This window comes from Myotis lucifugus, unplaced genomic scaffold (assembly GCF_000147115.1).
Source record: "Myotis lucifugus unplaced genomic scaffold, Myoluc2.0 scaffold_94, whole genome shotgun sequence".
NCBI lineage: Eukaryota > Metazoa > Chordata > Mammalia > Chiroptera > Vespertilionidae > Myotis > Myotis lucifugus.
The window spans coordinates 757,928-778,205 of NW_005871142.1; the positions used below are offsets into that span (position 1 = coordinate 757,928).

At 38.8% G+C, this 20,278-nt stretch overlaps 1 protein-coding gene across 2 annotated transcripts in view; it reads right to left on the reverse strand.

Moving 5' to 3' along the window:
• Positions 1–450: 450 nt before the first annotated feature.
• UBXN2A (UBX domain protein 2A) overlaps positions 451–20,278 on the reverse strand; it is a 21,585-nt gene continuing 1,757 nt past the window's right edge. Inside the window, exons 2-7 of one of the 2 annotated variants that reach the window (XM_006091706.3) lie at positions 13,256–13,307; positions 10,142–10,280; positions 9,380–9,486; positions 8,589–8,726; positions 6,579–6,737; positions 451–4,276 (exon numbers count right to left, since the gene is read on the reverse strand). In XM_006091706.3, coding sequence (XP_006091768.1) covers positions 4,087–4,276; positions 6,579–6,737; positions 8,589–8,726; positions 9,380–9,486; positions 10,142–10,280; positions 13,256–13,293 — 771 coding nt within the window. In that variant the 5' untranslated portion in view covers positions 13,294–13,307 and the 3' untranslated portion in view covers positions 451–4,086. The remainder of the gene's footprint in view (positions 4,277–6,578; positions 6,738–8,588; positions 8,727–9,379; positions 9,487–10,141; positions 10,281–13,255; positions 13,308–20,278) is intronic. The other variant, XM_023756449.1, reaches the window with a different exon arrangement.

The following is a 20,278-nucleotide window of genomic DNA, read 5'->3' on the forward strand; positions in this document are numbered from 1 at the left end:
TTTCTGGACCCCTTGGGGCACAACCTAATGTGCCAGGACAGATACCACAAATTCCTTCATTATTATCATGTTAATTGTTCCTGCAGCCACCTAAGTATGTGTCCATCATTTTACTTTATAATGGATTTCATGTAACCCACCTACGTCCCTTCCTTTGATTGTAATGTATAAATACAGATGTAACCCACCATTCTCTGGAGCATTGATTGTAATGTATAAATACAGATGTAACCCACCATTCTCTGGAGCATTATCTCAACTCGTTGAGGTTCTGCTTCCCGGCATATGTCGACAGTTTGTCTCAAATAAACTCACAAAAATTCTTTACAGGTTTGCATCTTATAATTTTCTATAATTTATATGAATTATCTGTGCAAAAATACATTTAAAGCAAACAACAAAAGTCAAATATTTGTCTACTGAGTAAACCACTGCTATTTGAAGATGTACTATGCTGAACTATTTTTTAATTAAATGGTTTGTAGTCAGAGAAAGAACAAAGAAGTAAATCCTACCAAGGAATCTTCATGCTAGTTCAACTCAGGTCACAAGGATGGTTTAAAAACAAATACAAACACTGAGTTAGTATAGAAAATATCACACTTTAACATTTCTGAGTATTAAGTGAAAGTAACATTGGTTAAAGTACCTGGCAAACAGAAGGCAACTAATAAATATTTGTAGATTCTCAAAGTGAATGAATTTGCCAAATAAAAATGACAAATGCATCTATATGTAACCACTTTATAACAAACAAGTATGAATTATTTCACAGATCCTTTTAACAAATAGTATCCACCCTTAAGACAACAGTTTGTTAGCCTTTAGCAAAAGATTGCTTTCAAAGTACTTTAAGGCACTAAAATAGATGCATACATACCGTATTTTCAACACAATGAAACAGAATAAAAAGTATTCTGAAGGAGAGAAGTATATAAAATAAGATCACCGTTATAACCTGGAAAATGCATAGTAATTTAACCAATAAATTAGAATCTGCAAAAGTAGAAATGTACTTCTATATACTAACCCTAACAATGATTTTCAAGGAGCTGACAATAGTTTTGAAATGACTTTAGGTGAAATTATATTCCACACCTAATATGCTTAATCGCCAGGCTGCCTTCCCTTAATAAATTCAGCTTATGTTTTCTAAAATCAACATGTTGTGAATATTCTACACATTTAATGAACAACTTTAGAACGTGAAACTTTCAGGTAAAAAGCTTTATCAGATGATTCTCCTTTTAGAAAACCTCTGAGAATATTATCCACATCAGTGAAATTTTCTACAGTTACAAAAACGAAGGTTACTGCTGGTGATGGGTCTTGCCCTATAGAAACTTCCCACTGGAGTGTATTCTACATGGACACACAAGAAAACCTCCTGTGTGTCTCCTGGTTAAATCATTATAAATGGGAACATCCACGAAGGAGGCTTTTCTATAGGTACAAGACAAATATTTCCAAGAGGCCCCTTTATAGAAATATATGGAGAATCACATAATGACTATAATTATGCAAGTAAAAATTATAAAATGCTTTATGATAGGCCTATATGAAACATTTTCTTACATATTTTTGAAAATATGTTAATAACCACCTTATGTTATTTTATATCTGAAAGAGAAGTTCATTGATTTTCCTGTCCCCTCATTATTGTAAAGAATGCCATTGTTTCACTAGAGGGCTCTGCCGCAGCTGTAAACATGACTGACAGTATTTATTTTCTATTATATACCTGTTCATTTCTGAGAGCAAATAACAAAAAGAGAAGGTTTTCCTTTGTCCTCCCTCCCTTCCTAGTAAAAAGACAGGTCTCTAAAAGAAAGCATTCTTCAAATGTTCCTCCAACAGAAGATATAGCTTATGAAACAGGCCATCTAGTTATACGGGTACTTCCCTTTCATTGTTATTCCTGAGCCTTTGCTAAAAACCTCATTTACATGTTCCAGCCTTATCTCAGCTGTGCTCATAGAAGATGAAGTATAGGTTTATGGCATGGTTAGTTCAGAGTTAAAGGGGAACAGTCTCAGAACAAACTGGGGGCGACAAAGATAAAACTAAGAGGACCCCCCATTTCAGTGGAGGGTCTTCCACTGTCCATGGCGCACACGAGGCTTTATTTTCATAAGGGGGAGCTACGGTGCAGGATTTCCTGCCATTACATACCTAAGAATCAAATGCGATAAAAAATGCAGAGATCTGGGACTCACCCCAGATACGATGAATCAGAATGTGCATGGTGAGTGGCAGCAATAGGCCTTTTGAAAAGCTTCCCAAGTGATTCTTACACTAGGGCTTGAGAATCACGGCAAATATTGCTTTATCAGAATGGCTTTCAGGGGGTCCACAAGGTCAAAACTACTTTCCTGATCATACTGAGACGTTATTTGTTTTGTTCACTTCCTCATGAACACGTAGTAGCATTTACTGGAGGCCACACGATGTGCGATAGCACAACAGATTGAACGTGGAAGCAGGCAGGAGATGCCATCTGTCCCTTTAAGGCGGGCAGGAAAGACATCTGCAAAAAATGGGATACACTGCCACTTTTCTCACGAAATCTTATTTTTAATGTTTTGGAAAATAGACATTTTTCGTAAAAGTGTTTATATTTACATGTGTATTATTTTCAAATGAATAAATATGTGTAACTTTTACATTTTTAACAGATTTATAACCCACATAAAAAAAGGTCTGGAGACCAAACAGTTTAAGACCTGCTCCTCCCAGCAGACGTCCAATGCCCTGTGAACATTATTGCTGATGGGCATGGCTGCTTAGTTCCTTGGCACACTCAGTGTATATCTCACTTTAAATATGATTCAACAGATCATTTGCAAAAAGGCTTCCTAAACTTATTTTTGGACAAGGGGATGCAATCGGACAGTGACTATCGAAGTCTAGCTGGTTGTAAAGTCTAAGAAACAAAGCAAGTCTTCCTTGGTGACCTCAGAATGTAATAAATAACCCTTGAATGTATACACAGGTTGACTCTAATGTATGGAATAGAAAACCATACATGACATAAGGCATTTAAAAAATGTTAATTAGCAGTGTGACAAACACAACATTAGATTCTAAGTAAGCAGTCTCAAATGAATGACATACTGCGAATGTTAGCTAAGAACAAGTCCCTAATGTTTGAAATAAAATAAAATAGGGGGTGAACTGAGGTTCCTGGAGAGAACATAGTTTTTTAAAAAATTATACTTTCGCCTGGCCGGCCTGGCTTAGTGGTTGAGCATTGACCTGTGAACCAGGAGGTCACAGTTCGATTCCTGGTCAGGGCACATGCCCAGGTTGTGGTCTTGATCCTCAGAAGGGAGCCTGCAGGAGGCAGCCAATCAATGATTCTTTCTCATCATTGATGTTTCTAACTCTCTGAAATCAATAAATATATATTTAAAAAAATTATACTTCTCAAAAATGTAGAAATGTGAGTAGACAGATTAATACTGACATTATACTAAGCTACAGAATTTTATTCTTACCTGGAAATACTAGATACTATTGCCAACTTAATGTTTGAGTGTACCTTGCCTTAGAGAATGCAGACTGAGAACACTTCAAGGTTTAGGCATGGCTGTGGTGGAAGCAGTTCCTTCTAGCATTCTGATTGTATCTGAGGTATAAAATAAGGACACTGATGCTTTTAACCTGCCATGTATAACTTTTAATGTATTGCTATTTAAAAATTCTGAGCCAAGCTAACATTTGAGTAAATCACTGCTGTTTGGGATGATGTTTAAATGAGTGATGCTGTGAACATGTTTGCTAATTTATACCACACTAAGATACTAAATGATATAGTCCTTTAATCTATCTTATGTTGAATCATTGGTATTTGAAAAGAAGTAGATTTTTTTGAGTAGCCTTTGGGAGACAGTGCACTGAATATAGTTTCGTCGTAGCTTCCTCTCCTAACTTGTACTTACTTGTCTTCCCATCTGGAGGGAGCTAAATAGGTCTCAAACCAAAAGTTCAGCGAACCTGACGTCCCCCCATTTCGGTTTGCATGTTCACTTACGAACCATCACTTCTCTGCAAACTTTCCACTTAGTGTGTCAAAGGTCAATGTTATCAAAGTCCTCTAAAAGGCTCCGTGGTTCTGTGGAGTCTCTGGATGATGACGGCGTTCTGCAAGTCTGCTTCTTCCAGCGTGAGTGCTTCATCTAGCAGCCTGAGGCACGGGAGAGCCGTGGCCAGGGAAAAGGGAGGACTTCTCTGAGATCCTTGGTACTTTTCAATGAAGTCTTTGATGTGGCTTATCCTGTAAAATGGCGCCAACTATTAATACAATTTTATGAAAATTTGAACGAGCCAATTTAAAGCAGTAACGTGTGAAGATATCTGGCTGTGTGAGTACACAGAACACTCAAATTATAATGACAGAGCTGTTCACTGGGGCCATCTTTTGAAGGTGGACCCTTGGGGACAGTAGGAAATTATTACTATTCATCATCTTAGATGTGGCAAGGGTATTATGGTTACATTTTTTTTAACTATGGTTACATTTTTTAAAATATATTTTACTGATTTTTTACAGAGCGGAAGGGAGAGGGATAGAGAGCTAGAAACATCGATGAGAGAGAAACATTGATCAGCTGCCTCCTGCACACCCCTCACTGGGGATGTGCCCGCAACCAAGATACATGCCCTTGACCGGAATCGAACCCGGGACCCTTCAGTCCGCAGGCCGACGCTCTATCCACTGAGCCAAACCAGTCAGGGCTATGGTTACATTTTTAAAGAGTACTTATCTATTGGAGATACATACTGAAGTATTTACATATGAAACTATATGAAGTCTGGGGTTTGCTTAGAAATAGTTCAGTGGAAACTAAATGATAGGTCATTATGTTCTCTTTGCTTTTGTGTGTATCTCTAAGTTTCTATAATAGAAAGTTGACGTATCTACATACCTAGCTCTGAATGGATCAGACAGACAGACAGACCTAGGTTCCTTTAAATACCAGGTCATGCTGTGCTTCAAATCCAATTAGGAAAATCCTTCACTCAGTACAGGGAGAATTTACGATGGAATAATGAACACAAAGTAAAATAATAATTGCAACCTTGAAGGCAGCTCAAAGTTATGTTCACCTACGCACGTGTGTGTATTTAGAGAGGGAGAGCGCATATGCAGTTCATCAAAACTAAGATGCCATTGATTTCAAAACACATCATTTTATGTGTTACTAAAAAAAAAAAAAAAAAAATCCAGATTGTGACAAAGTGTTTTCTTAACACTTAGAATTCTTTTTAATATTTATTGAAAGAGCACTTTTAACTTAATTTCATACAAATCACTCATGTGCTTCCCTAAGTACAATGAAATGGTAGAGTCATTCCTAGTCACACTCGGATCCTGGACATGTTTCTCCACGTAATACCCACCCTCGGAATCACCAGGTGTGTTGGTGACACAGAATTTATTTTAAGAAGTGCTCTGCTACTGTCTCTGGGATGCTTTTAGTTCATCTGATATTTGTGTTGCATGCTTTGAGGACGATACTAAGGCAAAGACAATTGTGACATGTTTGCCATGTGGCCAGCAATGGATGCATCCCTATTTCAGAGGTGCTAAACATAAAAAAATGTGCAACTCAGAGTTAATGAAATATGGCACATCGCGAAAGACAAAATTCTCCCAATCAATTCACTAAAATTCAAAAACGCCACTCTGTTAAACCTGTGCAGGTTTCCAAAAAAGTCTAGGATGTGGTATTTATTTGGATATCAAATATTAGATAACTAATGGCTAAAGCTTATGGCAAACAATATAACTATAAAAAGTAAGAAAAACAGTAAAGATTAAAGGAACTCGCCCTCGCCTGATTGGCTCAGTGGACAGAGCATTGGTCTGCGGATTGAAGGGTCCCAGGTTCGATTTTGGTTAAGGGCACATGCCCAGGTTGTGGGCTTAATCCCCAGTAAGGGGTGTGTAGGAGGCAGCCAATCAATGCTTCTCTCTCATCATTGATGTTTCTATCTCTCTTTCCCACTCCCTTCCTCTCTGAAATCAATAAACATATATATATTTTTTAAAAAGATTAAAGAAACTGTGCAGTAAAAATAACAAATATAGCCCTAGCCAGTGTGGCTCAATGGATGGAGCATCGGCCTGCGGACCGAAGATTCGGTCAAGAGATGTACCCTGGTTGCAGGCTCCTCCCTGGTTGGGGCTCATATAGGAGGCAACCAATCAATGTGTTTCTCTCACATCAATGTTTCTCTCTGTCTTCCCCTTTCTCTTCCACTCTCTCTAAAAGTCAATGGAATTTCTAAAAATCAATGGAAAAATATCCTCGGGTGGGGATTAAAAAACAAAACAAAAAACAAATGTATACTGTGATCTCTATAATCACACTAAGATAATAAAGAAATGCAACTCTTAAGCATAACCAATGGACATAAGACACTGGGGGGTAGGGGAGGCCAGGGGATTGTCAAAGGCGGGGAAAAAAAGAAAAAAAAAGAAAAAGAAATGCAACTCTTGATGGAAGTTAATAGAAGAGATAAAAATTAAAATTAGGAAAAAAATCAGACAAATAATGAAATGAAAGACTCACCTATGAGACATGTTAAATTTCTGAACAATCCTTTTCCCACTGGCTAACCAGATCTGTATATTAGTGATGGGTTCCAGGTTGTTTAGTGGGACAGTAGACAAATTATTTTTCTTCTCAACTTCAATACTTTTTGATTTAGAAATAATTTTTGGTGTGGCACTAAAAAAATCCAGACAACAAAGTCAGATGCATATATATGTCATTCTTTTTTACCAAATGCACACTATTATTCTGTTAAAAAGTAGATCCAATGGTATAAAAATATATTTTCAGCATTCTGAAAATCACATCTGGATATTTTTATATGTATGCATGAATGTGTATACACCTTACCAATCTTGATAATTAATATATGAGAAATGATCAAAATAAAAGTGATCCCACATCTAACCTCTTTGCATATTCTGCTATAAGGCACAGATATAAAGAAGACTGCAGCCCTAGCCGGTTTTGCTCAGGGGATAGAGCGTTGGCCTGTGGACCAAAGGGTCCCGGGTTCGATTCCAGTCAAGGGCACGTACCTTGGTTGCAGGCTCCTCACCAGCCTGGACCCTAGTTGGGGTTCGTGCAGGAGGCAACCAATCGATGTGTTTCTCTAAACACATCGATGTTTCTCTGTCTTTCCCTCTCTCTTCCACTCTCCCTAAAAAAATCAATGGAAAATATCCTCGGGTGAGGATAAAATAAAAAGACTGCAAAATCTGAAAATAATTAAAGGTGTGTGTTTTTTTAATTGATTTCAGAGAAAGGAAGGGAGAGGGAAAGTTAGAAACATCAATGATGAGAGAGAATCGCTGATTGGCTGCCTCTTGCATGCCCCCTACTGGGGATTGAGCCTGCAATTTGGGCATGTGCTCTGACCAGGAATCGAACCCTGAGCTCCTGGTTGATGGGTTGACACTCAACCATTGAGCCACACCAACTGGGCATAATTAAAGGTTTTGATACTATAAACATCTGGAAGAAGATAACACTGCATCTTTTTATATATTTATTACTTGATGTAATAAAGCTTATTTTCTTTTTTAATATTTTTAAAATATATTTTTATTGATTTCAGATAGGAAGGGAGAGGGAGAGAGAGATAGAAACATCAATGATGAGAGAGAATCATTGATTGGCTGCCTCCTGCATGCCCCTTACTGGGGATCGAGCCCGAAACCGGGCATGTGCCCTTGACCAGAATCGAACTCGGGACCCTTCAGTCTGCAGGCCGATGCTCTATCCCTAAGCCAAACCGGCTAGGACATAAAGCTTATTTTCATTAACAACAACAACAACAACAAAAAATAAAGGTTTTAATACTGCTAACTTTATCAGACATTTTTCATTTTTATTACCTCAAAATTCAGATATTGATTACAGTACAATGTTGAAAGCAGTGGTATGGGTAAAATGGAACCCTATATTCAAAAGCTAGTGTTTGCACGCTAACTTTAATGGCAAAGCTCAAGTGGTGAGTGTAAGGGAGAAAAGAAACGACTCATCCATCCAATTTTGCCTAACGTCCTCAATAAGCCATGCCCTTTTGATTTGATGAAACCACACAAGCCTCCAAGATTTTTTTACTGTAGTGCCAGCATATGCTAATTCACACTAAGGTAAATATGACTTAGAGGAGTCCTCACAAAAGCTAACATTAAAAATTTCATTTGCACTAGGTGAAGTGGCTCAGTTGGTTGAGCATCGTCCCGTGCACCGAAAGTTGCTAGTTCGATTCCCATTCAGGGCATATACCTGGGTTGTGGGTTTGATCCCCAATCGGGGAGCATACAGAAGCAATTGATCAATGTTTCTATATTTCTTTCTCACATTGATGTTTCACTTTCTCTCTCTCTCTCTCTCTCTCTCTCTCTCTCTCTCTCTCTCTGCATGTCCTTGGGTGAGGATTAATAAAAAATTCCATGTGCAATGGGAGAAATGATAAGCTCCTTATCTGTGGTCTCCCTGGTAAAACAATGATGGGCTGAATGTTAGTCCAGCCTCTGCTACGATCATGAGCCCACTCACCTTCCCAGTCGGTGACCCTGTCCTGAGAAGGGCTGGAACACAGGCTTCGTTGCCACACACACTTCATGTTTCTTATCTTCAACTTTAACATCCACCTCCTCCTTATCAAATGTTCCCTGTAATTCCAAAGGCAATTCCCTGGGAAGGGAAAGAAACAAAGTGCCCACACTCACCATGTGCATTTTCTTTTACTGAAAAATATACTCTCCATGCAAAAGGAATTGAAAAATATCCTATATGGTAATAAAGGCCTAATATGCTAAGTGTCTGGTCATCTGGTCGACCTTTCAACCAATCAAAGTGTAATATGCAAATGATATGCTAAGGCCGCTCAACTGCTCGCTATGACGTGCACTGACCACCTGATCAAAATTCGAATTCCTCCACTTTCTTCAAAATTATAGCTGTGGCTCTCTTAAGAAAACCCATCCTATGAAAATATGAATTTCTAAAAGTACCTGTGAACGTGTAGGGATGTGTAAACAGCCATTAAAAACCATTCTTCCCAGCCGAAACCGGTTTGGCTCAGTGGATAGAGCGTCGGCCTGCGGACCGAAAGGTCTCAGGTTCGATTCCGGTCAAGGGCATGTACCTGGGTTGCGGGCACATCCCCAGTGGGAGATGTGCAGGAGGCAGCTGATGGATGTTTCTCTCTCATCGATGTTTCTAACTCTCTATCTCTCTCCCTTCCTCTCTGTAAAAAATCAATAAAATATTTAAAAAAAAAAAAAAAACCATTCTTCCAAATGAAACATGCCTAAACTATCCTTCTATTTACAAAGGTTGCTTACCCCTTTTTGATGGAGTTCAGAAACTGCTGACTTGCACCGTCTGAATAACTTCTGAAATCATCATTGACCGTGAATCCATTTTTCCATAATTTTATATTTATATCTACCTGCAAAGCAGTAAGAAACAAATGCATCATGTTAATTAAAAAATATGATACTTCTGTATATTGTAAAATGTCTGATGTGTACTTTGCATTACAATATTAATAAGATGTGCACTGAAGGGTTGGGATTTAATAAAATTTATCACTTTTACTACTTCATTGAGAACATTCTTAATTGAAACTAGCGTTTATTTTCTCCCTGCAAGTGCAAAGAAGACAGTAATTACTAGTACAGTTTGGTGCCACTGCCTTGACTCCTTCTAAGGTGCCAGCTGCTTACTACCCACCATCGATTTTGCAGTATCAGTGCAAGGTCAACACAATGACCAGGTAAATAACATCTCACTATTATTATTAAACAGTTTTGATCTCGTGGACCCTCTAAAACAGTGGTTCTCAACCTGTGGGTCGCGACCCCTTTGGCGGTTGAACGACCCTTTCACAGGGGTCGCCTAAGACCATCCTGCGTATCAGATATTTACATAGCGATTCATAACAGTAGCAACATTACAGTTATGAAGTAGCAACGAAAATAATTTTATGGTTGGGTCACAACAGGAGGAACTGTATTTAAAGGGCCAGAAGGTTGAGAACCACCGCTATAAAAGATCCATATTTGGAGAAACAGTGGAAGAGAAAAAAAGTCATAGGCATTTACCTGTTTCTTCTGTTCAGTGGGAGACAAGCATCTGGCACCAACCTTCTGGGCTTCCTCAAAAAGACTGTCGACAAAATACTCACAAGTTGATTGTCGATTATCACTAAGAGGTTGGTTGTCAGATCCTGTTTCACAAACCCTGTATACACAACAAAGAAAAGTGAGCATTAGTAACTACCAGTTCTCTAAAAATTCACATACATTATTCTAGTTCAGGGATCCTGACCTGAGATGCCACTTCCAAGTCCGCAGTCTAGACCCTCTTCTCAGTTAACAGACATGTGACCTCGGGAAGTCATTAACCCTTTGGGTCCAGAGCAGGGTTTTCTCAAGTTGAGTCTATTGACATTTGGGGAGAGATAATTCTTTGTTGTGCAGGCTGTCCTATGTATTCTAGGGTGTTTAACATCACCTGTGACATTGGCCCATTAGATGTCAGTAGCATGCATACTTTCCCACCCCCAAAGTGTTATGACAACCAAAAACATCTGTGGGGTGGGAGTTGGGGGATAAATTTCACCAGGATGATGCTCTAACCGACTGACCTACCCAGGCAGGGCATTACCTTACCAGCTTTCACATATGCAATACATTATTAGTAACTATAGTCACTAATTAGTAACTATAGTCATTACACCCCTATGACTTATTTATTTTATACCTGGAAATATGTACCTCTTGAACCCCTTCACCCATTTTGCTCACTTCCATATACTGGATTTCATTCTATATTTATATTATATAGGAAATATTACCAAAGATTCATTTGATAGAAAAAATATTCCTGGCAGATCTTTTTAGAATTCATATATTAGATTCATAAATGTTCTGAGATATATCTTCTCAGATTCAGTAAGTAATCAACACTTTTTATAGCTCTTAGACTGTGCCAGGAACTATAGATACCTTTATCCACATTTTATAGATAAGAAAAATGAGTCAGAGAGAGGTTAACTTACATGTCGGAGGTTACACAACTAGTAAGTGGCAGAAACAGAATGTTAGTCTTCCAAGTCTATGCTACTAACCATGATATGCTATAAAGCCTCTCTCTCTCTCTTAAATATATTTCTATTGATTTCAATGATGAGAGAATCATTGATCGACCGTCTCCTGGATGCCCCCTACTGAGGATCGAGCCTGCAACCTGGGCATGTGCCCCTGACTAGAATCGAACCTGGGACCTTTCAGTCCGCAGGCCGACGCTCTATCCACCGAGCCAAACCAGCTAGGGCTCTGTATCTACTCTTAAGACACTCCATATTATCATAAAGTATTAATTATGCCTTTTCCAAGGCAACAATATGATACTTCTTAAAAAATAATCACACCCTAAGATGATTTCTCACAATACTAATGTAGTAAATATTGTGAATGTAGTAAAAATCACTGAATTGAATACTTTAAATGCATAAATCATATGGTATGTGAATTAGGTCTCAATAAAGTGTTAAAAAAAAAAAGTCCCAAGCTAATCTTAGTCTTTTAAATCGTTCAATCATTGTATGTCTGTATAGAAAAGAGTTAACACAGTGGGCCTGACTGCTATCCTTCGAAAGGCCTGCTTGCTTTCCGCTGGAGAGTCTGAAATCTGAGTAGGTGACGAGCCCCCAATAAAAAGCCTAGGCTCATTTCCAATGACCTTTCTTGGTAGATATCATTTCACATGGGCTGTCATGACTTATCACGGGGAGAATTAAGTACGTCCCAGGTGACCCCACAGGCGAGGACTCTTGGAAGCTGTGCCTGGTTTCCCCTGGACTTTGTCTCATGTGCTCTCTCCCCTTTGCTGATTTTGCTTTTTACCCGTCCATTGTAATAAATCATAGTACGATTACAAACCTGGGGGTGGTCTTAGAGACCCCGACACAATCTTAAAATTATATAGTTAGTATCACATATAAATAAAACAGTAAACACTCTAGTCAAAAATAACAAATGTTTGTTTGGTACAGAAGCATTTTCAAAATATTTGTAAGTGTGAAATAAATACTTGTCTGTCTCAAATGAACTACGGATGAAAGACATGTACCTCAAGGATTTAAAACAAAGAGCATCATACAAGATATATTTCACCTCCGTAAATGAGAATAAAGTATTCTATATTAACAGCCATACATTTTGCATTTACCATTTATTGCGTGCCTTCTATATGCTAATACTATGCTAAGTGCTTTATATAAGCTATCTAATTCTCCCCAAAATCTTTCAGGTATAGCCCCAGTTCATATATTTTTGTAAAAATGTATTTTTTATTGTTGACAGTATTACAGATGTCCCCCATTCCTCCCCACTCTGCTTTCCTCCACCCAGCCCCTACCCCACCCCAGGCCTTCACCACACTATTGTCTCTGTCCATGGACTATATAGATGAGATATTGAAGCTCAAATAATCTACCTACATTGCCCACAGGCCAGAGAAGTAGTATCAGAAAGAGATGGATTCAAACCGAGGTTTATCTGACTCCAAAGCCATTATGTTTCCACTGTGATTCTATCACAAGAAGCTAACGAAGCAAAGTTACTGGCATTTCTCACTTATATGACAGAAGTAATATGCAAAGAGAAAATTTTTAAAAAAATATATTTTATGGATTTTTTTACAGAGAGGAAGGGTAAGGGATAGAGTTAGAAACATCGATCAGCTGCCTCCTGCATGCCCCCCACTGGGGATGGAGCCCGCAACCAAGGTACATGCCCTTGACCGGAATCGAACCCAGGACCCTTCAGTCCACAGGCCGATGCTCTATCCACTGAGCCACACTGGCTAGGGCCAAAGAGAAAATTTTAAGTTTTATTTTTCTACCAAAGAAGAATGTGCTTATTTCACTTAAATCCTTAAAAATACTTGTTGGCAATTGTCACATAAATTGTCCTAACAATTTTTTTTTTTTTAATTAGTAACAAGAAGATCTAGTGACTTCACTAAAATCCATTCAATGCAGTGACGGTGGAAAAAAAAAAGGTACTTTAAAATATACTACTATGAGGTATTTAACTGAGATAAGCATAATGAACACTTACAATCACAGTCAGTGAAATGCAGTAAAAATAGAAAAAGACACCAACAAAGGCATTACTAACAAAGAAACTTCACAGATCGAATTAACTTACCATTCTTTTATGCTTTCAAGATTATCTACTTCTTTCATTCTCTTCTGCCTTACTGTAAAGGTAAAAGGAAACAAAAGTTAAAGTTATGAGTTTAGCATTTTAAATAAATTAATTCATAGCATTTTAAATTGCATGCACTCATATTCTCCACATAAGTTATTATGTGTCCCAAAGTAACACTGAAAGGGTCTTAAGAACAAGTGACCAAACTCAAAGCTCTCAGTAGGATACACAGTAACATTATTATGTTTTAAATTACTTGAAACAATTCCTGTGTGATATTGCTACCTACTTGACAGTCAATTCAGTTAATGTGTTTCTTAAGTGTGTAAAATATTTGTATGGTTCCATATAAATACTGTTCCAGAGAAATCCAGCTTCCATCCTTGCCCCCCCACCTTGTCCTCTCTTTCCCAGCTTATGGGTAACCTTACTTTCCCCCTAATATAAACAAATATCTATATTCACGTCCATCTCTTTCTTAGACAGAGTAATAGCACACAAATGAGCTATGTGAAGTCAAACACAGACAATGTAGTTATAAACTGCCTGCCTATTGTAAAATTCAAGTTGTCAGTTATCAAAATTCAAGTTAGGGAAAATGAGGTCTGTTTTATCTAATCTGGAATGTCTGGTTATTTAACTAAAAAAAAAAACACCCACACACAATCAAACTGATTATAGAGAGAAAGATAAAAGAAATCAATGACTTTTTGATGTTTTAAAATTAAGTAAGCTTTAAAAAATACTGGAGTGCAATGCTTTAATAAACCTATATAAGTTAGTTTCAATTCATGCTATGCTTTTAAAAAGTTCATATTAGGGAAAAACTAAATTACAACTTCTATTTATATGTGCTTAAAACAATATAGTTAAGCCTGGCCAGCATGGCTCAGTGGTTGAGCGTTGACCTATGAGCCAGGAGGTCAAGGTTCGATTCCTGGTCAGAGCAGATGCCTGGGTTGCGTGCTCCATCCCCAGGAGTGGGTGTGTGGGAGGGCCGATCAATGATTCTCTCTCATCATTAATGTTTCTATATCTCTCCCTCTCCCTTCCTCTTTGAAATCAATAAAAATACATTTAAAAGAAAAACAACATAGTTAAGAATATGTTATTATTAGGTCATGACAGATTTTTTATGATATCAAGATCCCCAAGACTACACTACAGATTTAAAACTAAAGAAAAACACTTTACCCAAAGAGGAGACATAATCAAGTTAGATTTCTACAATGCATTAAAAATATTTCAACTCTCAAATAGGCTGTGTCAAATAAGAATATGTTCCTTAAATTCTCTCTGGAGAGTACATATACAAAAGGCAAATACAGCACTGCTATTTAAAAATGTAAGTTTTAGCCCTAACTGGTTTGGCTCAGTGGATAGAGCATCGGCCTGCGGACTCAAGGGTCCCAGGTTCGATTCCAGTCAAGGGCATGTACCTTGGTTGCGGGCACATCCCCAGTGGGGGGTATGCAGGAGGCAGCTGATCGGTGTTTCTCTCTCATCGATGTTTCTAACTCTCTATCCCTCTCTCTTCCTCTCTGTAAAAAAATCAATAAAATATATTTTTTAAAAAATGTACGTTTTAAGCGTTGGCCAGGTGGCTTAGTTAGGAGGAGTGTCGTCCCATACACCGAAAGGTTCCTGTGTGTGTCATTCCTTCTCAGGGCACATACCTAGGTTTCGGGTTTGATCCCTGGTCTGGGTGTGTATGGGAGGCAACCGATCAATGTTTCTCTCTCATATTGATGTTTCTCTCTCCTTCTCCCTTCCTCTCTCTAAAAAAAAAAAAATCAATGGAAAATACCCTTGGGTGAGGATTTTTTTATTTTGTTAATCCTCACCTGAGGATATTTTTCCATTGATTTTTAGAGAGAGTGGAAGAGAGGGAAAAACAGAGAGAAACATTGATGTGAGAGAAACACAAAGATTGGTTTGCCTCCTGCACATGCCCTGACCAGGGCCCGGCCCAGGGAGGAGCCTGCAACCAAGGTACGTGCCCTTGACCAGAATCGAACCCAGGACCCTTTGGTCCCAAGGTTGACGCTTTGTTCACTGAGCCAAACAGTCTAGCAGGATTTTTTCTTAAAGTAAGTTTTAAGTATATTTATTTATTAAATAATCCTGACTGGAGGATATTTTTTTCATTGATTTTCAGAGACTGGAAGGGAGGGATGGAGGGGGGAGAAAGAGGGAGGAAAAGAGAAAAAGAGGGAGAAAGGAAGAAAGAGAGAGATTGGTTGCCTCCCACATGCACCCCAACTGCGGCTGGGGATCAAACCTGCAACCCAAGCACATGCCCTTGACCAGGAATCGAACCCGAGACCCTTCGGTGCACGGGCTGAATCTCTAACCACTGAGAAACACAGGCCAGGGCAATTTTAAGTACATTTAAATAGAAAGCAGACATCAGTCATAGCCACTGAGGGCCCACCAGATCCATTCCAAAGCCATGAGAACCAGAAAGAAAATGGGCACTAGAATAATCTACTGGCCCCACTTCAAAGTCTCCAAAGGATCTGGAGGTGAAGCTAATCTGGCAACGGGACCCAGGGGCAGCCTTTCACCAGAGAAAATGAGAGTCTGACTGATCTTGGGTCCTGACGTCCATTCCAGCTCTCCAGTTTGCCTCTGCTAATGGAGCTGGGCCACAACCACAGCCAATTTGGCTGGAGCCCCAATTCCCATGGAGCCTGTTTTGCTAGGAATCAGAGCAGAACAGTGGAGTCTGCTCTGGAAAATAGCCTATCTTGAAAATTGTTTTAAATACCTTTATTGTTTTCATTATGACTTGAATGTAAACTGATAGTGACTGTACTGCTTAGCCTCCTTATGAGAAAATTGTGAGCAATTCTGAAACACGAGGCGAAACTGACAGGGAGAAAGAAGGAGGAAATTCTAAGGGGCAGAGGAGTGAGTAGGAACAAGTGTGAGGCCAGGACCTCAGCAGCATTCCCAGCAATCATTTCAGACTCTAGCTTTTGGCTAGAGGGTAAGGCAGAGTCACTAAAGCCACACTACCCCTTTAAACGGTGGATATGTGACTTGAATAAAAAGTTTTAAAAACCAGAAAACAAATTAAAAATATATTCAGAAAACCAGAACTTCATGCTTACTAATGTTTTCTCCTAAGACTTTGTCCTTCAAATCTCATCATTTCTAAAACTATTTAATTGCTTCCCTTTAAAAATTGCTTCCCTTACAAATATACATAAAATAGAGAAAAATATAAACACCCATCCCTACCATTCAGATTCAGAAAAATTTACATTTTGACTTACTTCTTTTTCTTTATTTATTAAAAAAAATTTTTTTATTGATTTCAGAGAGGAAGGGAGAGAGAGATGGAAACATCAATGATGAGAGAGAATCACTGATCAGTTGCCTCCTGTACACCCCATACTGGGGATGGAGCCCCATTATATGCTCCGGACCTGGGAACCGAACCAAACCTCCTCGTTCATAGGTCAAGGCTCAACCACTGAGCCATGCCAGCTGGGCTCTTTGTGTTTATTTAAGAAATAAAACATTATAGACACAAGTTGAATACTCTTTAATATTTTAAAATATTTAATAGCACTTAATATTTAAATAAAATATTTAAAATAAAAAATATTTAATACTAAAATATTTACTACATGGTATGTCTTTTTTAAAAAATATATTTTTTTATTGATTTCAGAGAGGGGGAGGGAGAGAAAGATAGAAACACCGATGATGAGAAAGAATCATTGATCAGCTACCTTCCTGCATTCCATTTTTGCACTTGACAGTTTTCCAACATTATTTTCAACTACTCTAAAATAATCCCTTAGTGTAGATCTGATCCTTATTGTAGCATAAACATAACATAGTCATTCCACTTCTTGGCCCACACTGTAACAATCCTTTAGGCATTGAAATCCTAATTATCCTTCCAAGCCCCAACCCAAGATCCACTTCTACCATAAAGGTGAAATAATAAACCCAGTTAACACTCTTCTCCTAAAACATTTAGATCTGGGGCATTTAAATCATATTGGTCTGATCTTGTTTACTATTGTTTCTGTTCTGTCTTTTAATCTCTCTACTGGATCCAAGATCCTTGAGGTCCGGTATCATGAGTTGCACATTTCCTGTTTCTTCCACAGCGCACAGCAAGTGCGAAGCAGAGAGTTACCACCCTGAAAGTGTCGTCCTCTAGCAAATTACTACTACTAGTAACCATTTCATAGTTATAGGCCACTGATAAAGTCTTTTGCTTGTTTTGTGACAGCCGAAGAGAATGAAGAGTGCTTGGTTTCGAACGGACTTGTACTAGAATACTGGCTACATAATTTTTAAACCATGTAACATTTATTTGTATCCACTGAGTTAGCTGCCGCAATGATCACAGTCAGATAACGCGAGTGAACCTAATGCATGTTCTGTACAGTAGAGAATAAAAAAGCCATCTGGCAAGTTCCGAAGTTTCCAGCATGAAGGGGCCTCAGAATGGACAGATGAACCATTTCTTCATCTTGCTTCAGCTTACTTCTAATTAGTACCACTACCATCTTACATTTGTACTGTATATCACAGTTTACCAAACACCTTCCCAAATATTATCCCACTTAACTCCCAACAACTGCAGTGATAAAATCAGTCAGGAGACAGAGTACACTGAGCTTTTTGGAACATATCCACCAAAAAGAAAATCTAGTCAAAACAGAGTTAGTGCTCTGACCAGTGTGGCTCAGTTGGTTGGAGCGTTGTCCTGTACACCAAAAGGTTGTGGGTTTGATTCCCCGTCAGGGCACATACCTAGGTTTCAGGCTCGATCCCTGGTTAAGGTGCCTAGGGGAGGCAACCGATCAGTGTTTCTCTCTCTCACTGATGTTTCTCTCTCTTTCCCTTCCCCTCTCTCTAAAATCAATAAACATATCCTCGGGTGAGGATTAAATCAAAAATAAAAAGATTTAGTCTTTTCAATGTATACATTAGACTTCGAATAGAAAACATTTGCGTATTACCAATTTTATTTATTTTTATAAACAGGTGCCCTGGCTGGTGTGGTTCAGCAGTTAGGCCCTCGCACTGAAGGTCCTCAGGTTTGAGTCCTGGTCAGCTGCATGCGGGAGGCAACCAGTTGATGTGTCTCTTTCAGAAGATCAATGTTTCTCTCTCTCTCCTCTGTCTTTCCCCCTTCTTCCCTCCTTCCTTTCCATTCTCTCAGAAAAGCAATGAAAAAAAATATATATCCTTGGGTGAGAATTAACAACAACAACAAAGCAAACACACACACAACAAAAATCAAACCAGGTAAGTAATACAGGCTATATTTTCGAAAGATAAATATTTGTATCATGATATTATACCATTGGGTATGCTATCTTTATGTAAGAGCTGAAGCTTCTCCTTAAGGATAAAGCCATTCCTGGAATTAAACACAAGGGAAAAGAAACCCATGGATCACCCTAGCCGGCTGGGCTCAGTGGATAGAGCGTCAGCCTGTGGACTGAAGGGTCCCAGGTTCGATTCCAGCCAGGGGCACATGCCCAGGTTTCGGGCTCGATCCCCCCCAGTGGGGGACACGCAGGAGGCAGCCAATCAATGATTCATGGATGGATGTTTCTATCTCTCTAGCTCTCTCCCTTCCTCTCTGAAATCAATAAAAATATATTAAAAAAAAAAAAAAGAAACCCATGGATCACATTTCCATGTGGAGTTCCTTCACTTCGTTCTTCTGTGGAATGGAATGACAATTAGGCCTATGAGCGCAAATTATGGTAGCATCAGAATCAGCCACTTTAAGACAGTCTATTTTATGAATTCTAGTTTACTATTAAATAATAAAAAATGAAACCTTTTGGAAAGTTTCCACTTAACTGCCTGTAATCTGTGCAAAAAAAGAAAGTACATTTGTGTCTTCTAGAAAGAATTGTTAATGCATGAGGTATATGCTCCTAAGGACGGAAGTGATAGTGACAAAGGTAATTTGGATGAGAAAATCCTGAGGGAAAGGTGGTCAGGGTCACCTTGTCAGCCATCCTTTGACACCTAGGCATTCTCATTCCAGGGTTCCTGAAATGTTATCTACCTTGCAGAACCCATCTCAAATACAATCTCCTTTAGAAAATCTGCAATGATTTCTCCAAAAGGCATGAATATAGATTTACTAACACGGCAAAGAGAGACAAGTGGGTAACTGAGAATCTGCCTTCTCTTCACAGCCACAACCGTCCTCTCTAGCTGGTTTCCTCACATCCGCTCATGTCCCCATCCAATCTGATTTTGACACAAATGTCAGGGTGACCTTTCTAAGATACAAATTTAATTGTGGGACATCCCTCCTTAAAACCCTTCAAAGACCTCCCATTGCTCTTTGAATACGGTCCAAATCCTCTGAATAACATTGCAGGGGAGTTCACTGTATTGTTCTCTCACTACATTTGAGTGCTTTGAAAAGTTCTCCATAAAAGTTTTTTTAAAAAGAAAAAAAAATTGGTTGCCAATCCTTAACATTGCTTAAGCAGCCCCACGTGATCTCTCTGGCCCTAACCACATCCCCCTTGCTTTCTACATTCAATCCAACTGCTTCGACCTTCCAGTTCCCCACCTCTTCCCAAGCCTCATTGGAAGCTATTTCCTATGTCTGGACCCTTTCTTCTCTCCTTTGGGAGTCACCGTCACCTGTTCCTACTTACCCATACCTCAGCTTGAGGATGACTTTCTCAGGAAAACCTTAACTACTTTTCCTGGCTGAGATAAGTGCCCCCGCAACCCCTTCCTTGCTCTCACAACAGCCTACATTCTTCCTTTTTTTAGCCTCTAAGTTTGCTGGCATTTACTTGTGTGATGATTTGCTTAAATATCACACAATGACAATGTTTCCCAAATGAGAGTGTAAAGTCCTTAAAGGCAAAATCTATAATGGTTGCCATCATATTGTTAACTGGGAATGGCACGGATGTAACCTGTGAGGTTAGACTTCCGGGTTCTTGAGTTTGGCTGAGAAAGAATCTAGAATGTCAGCACAGGTAACAGAAGTGAGCCAGCTGG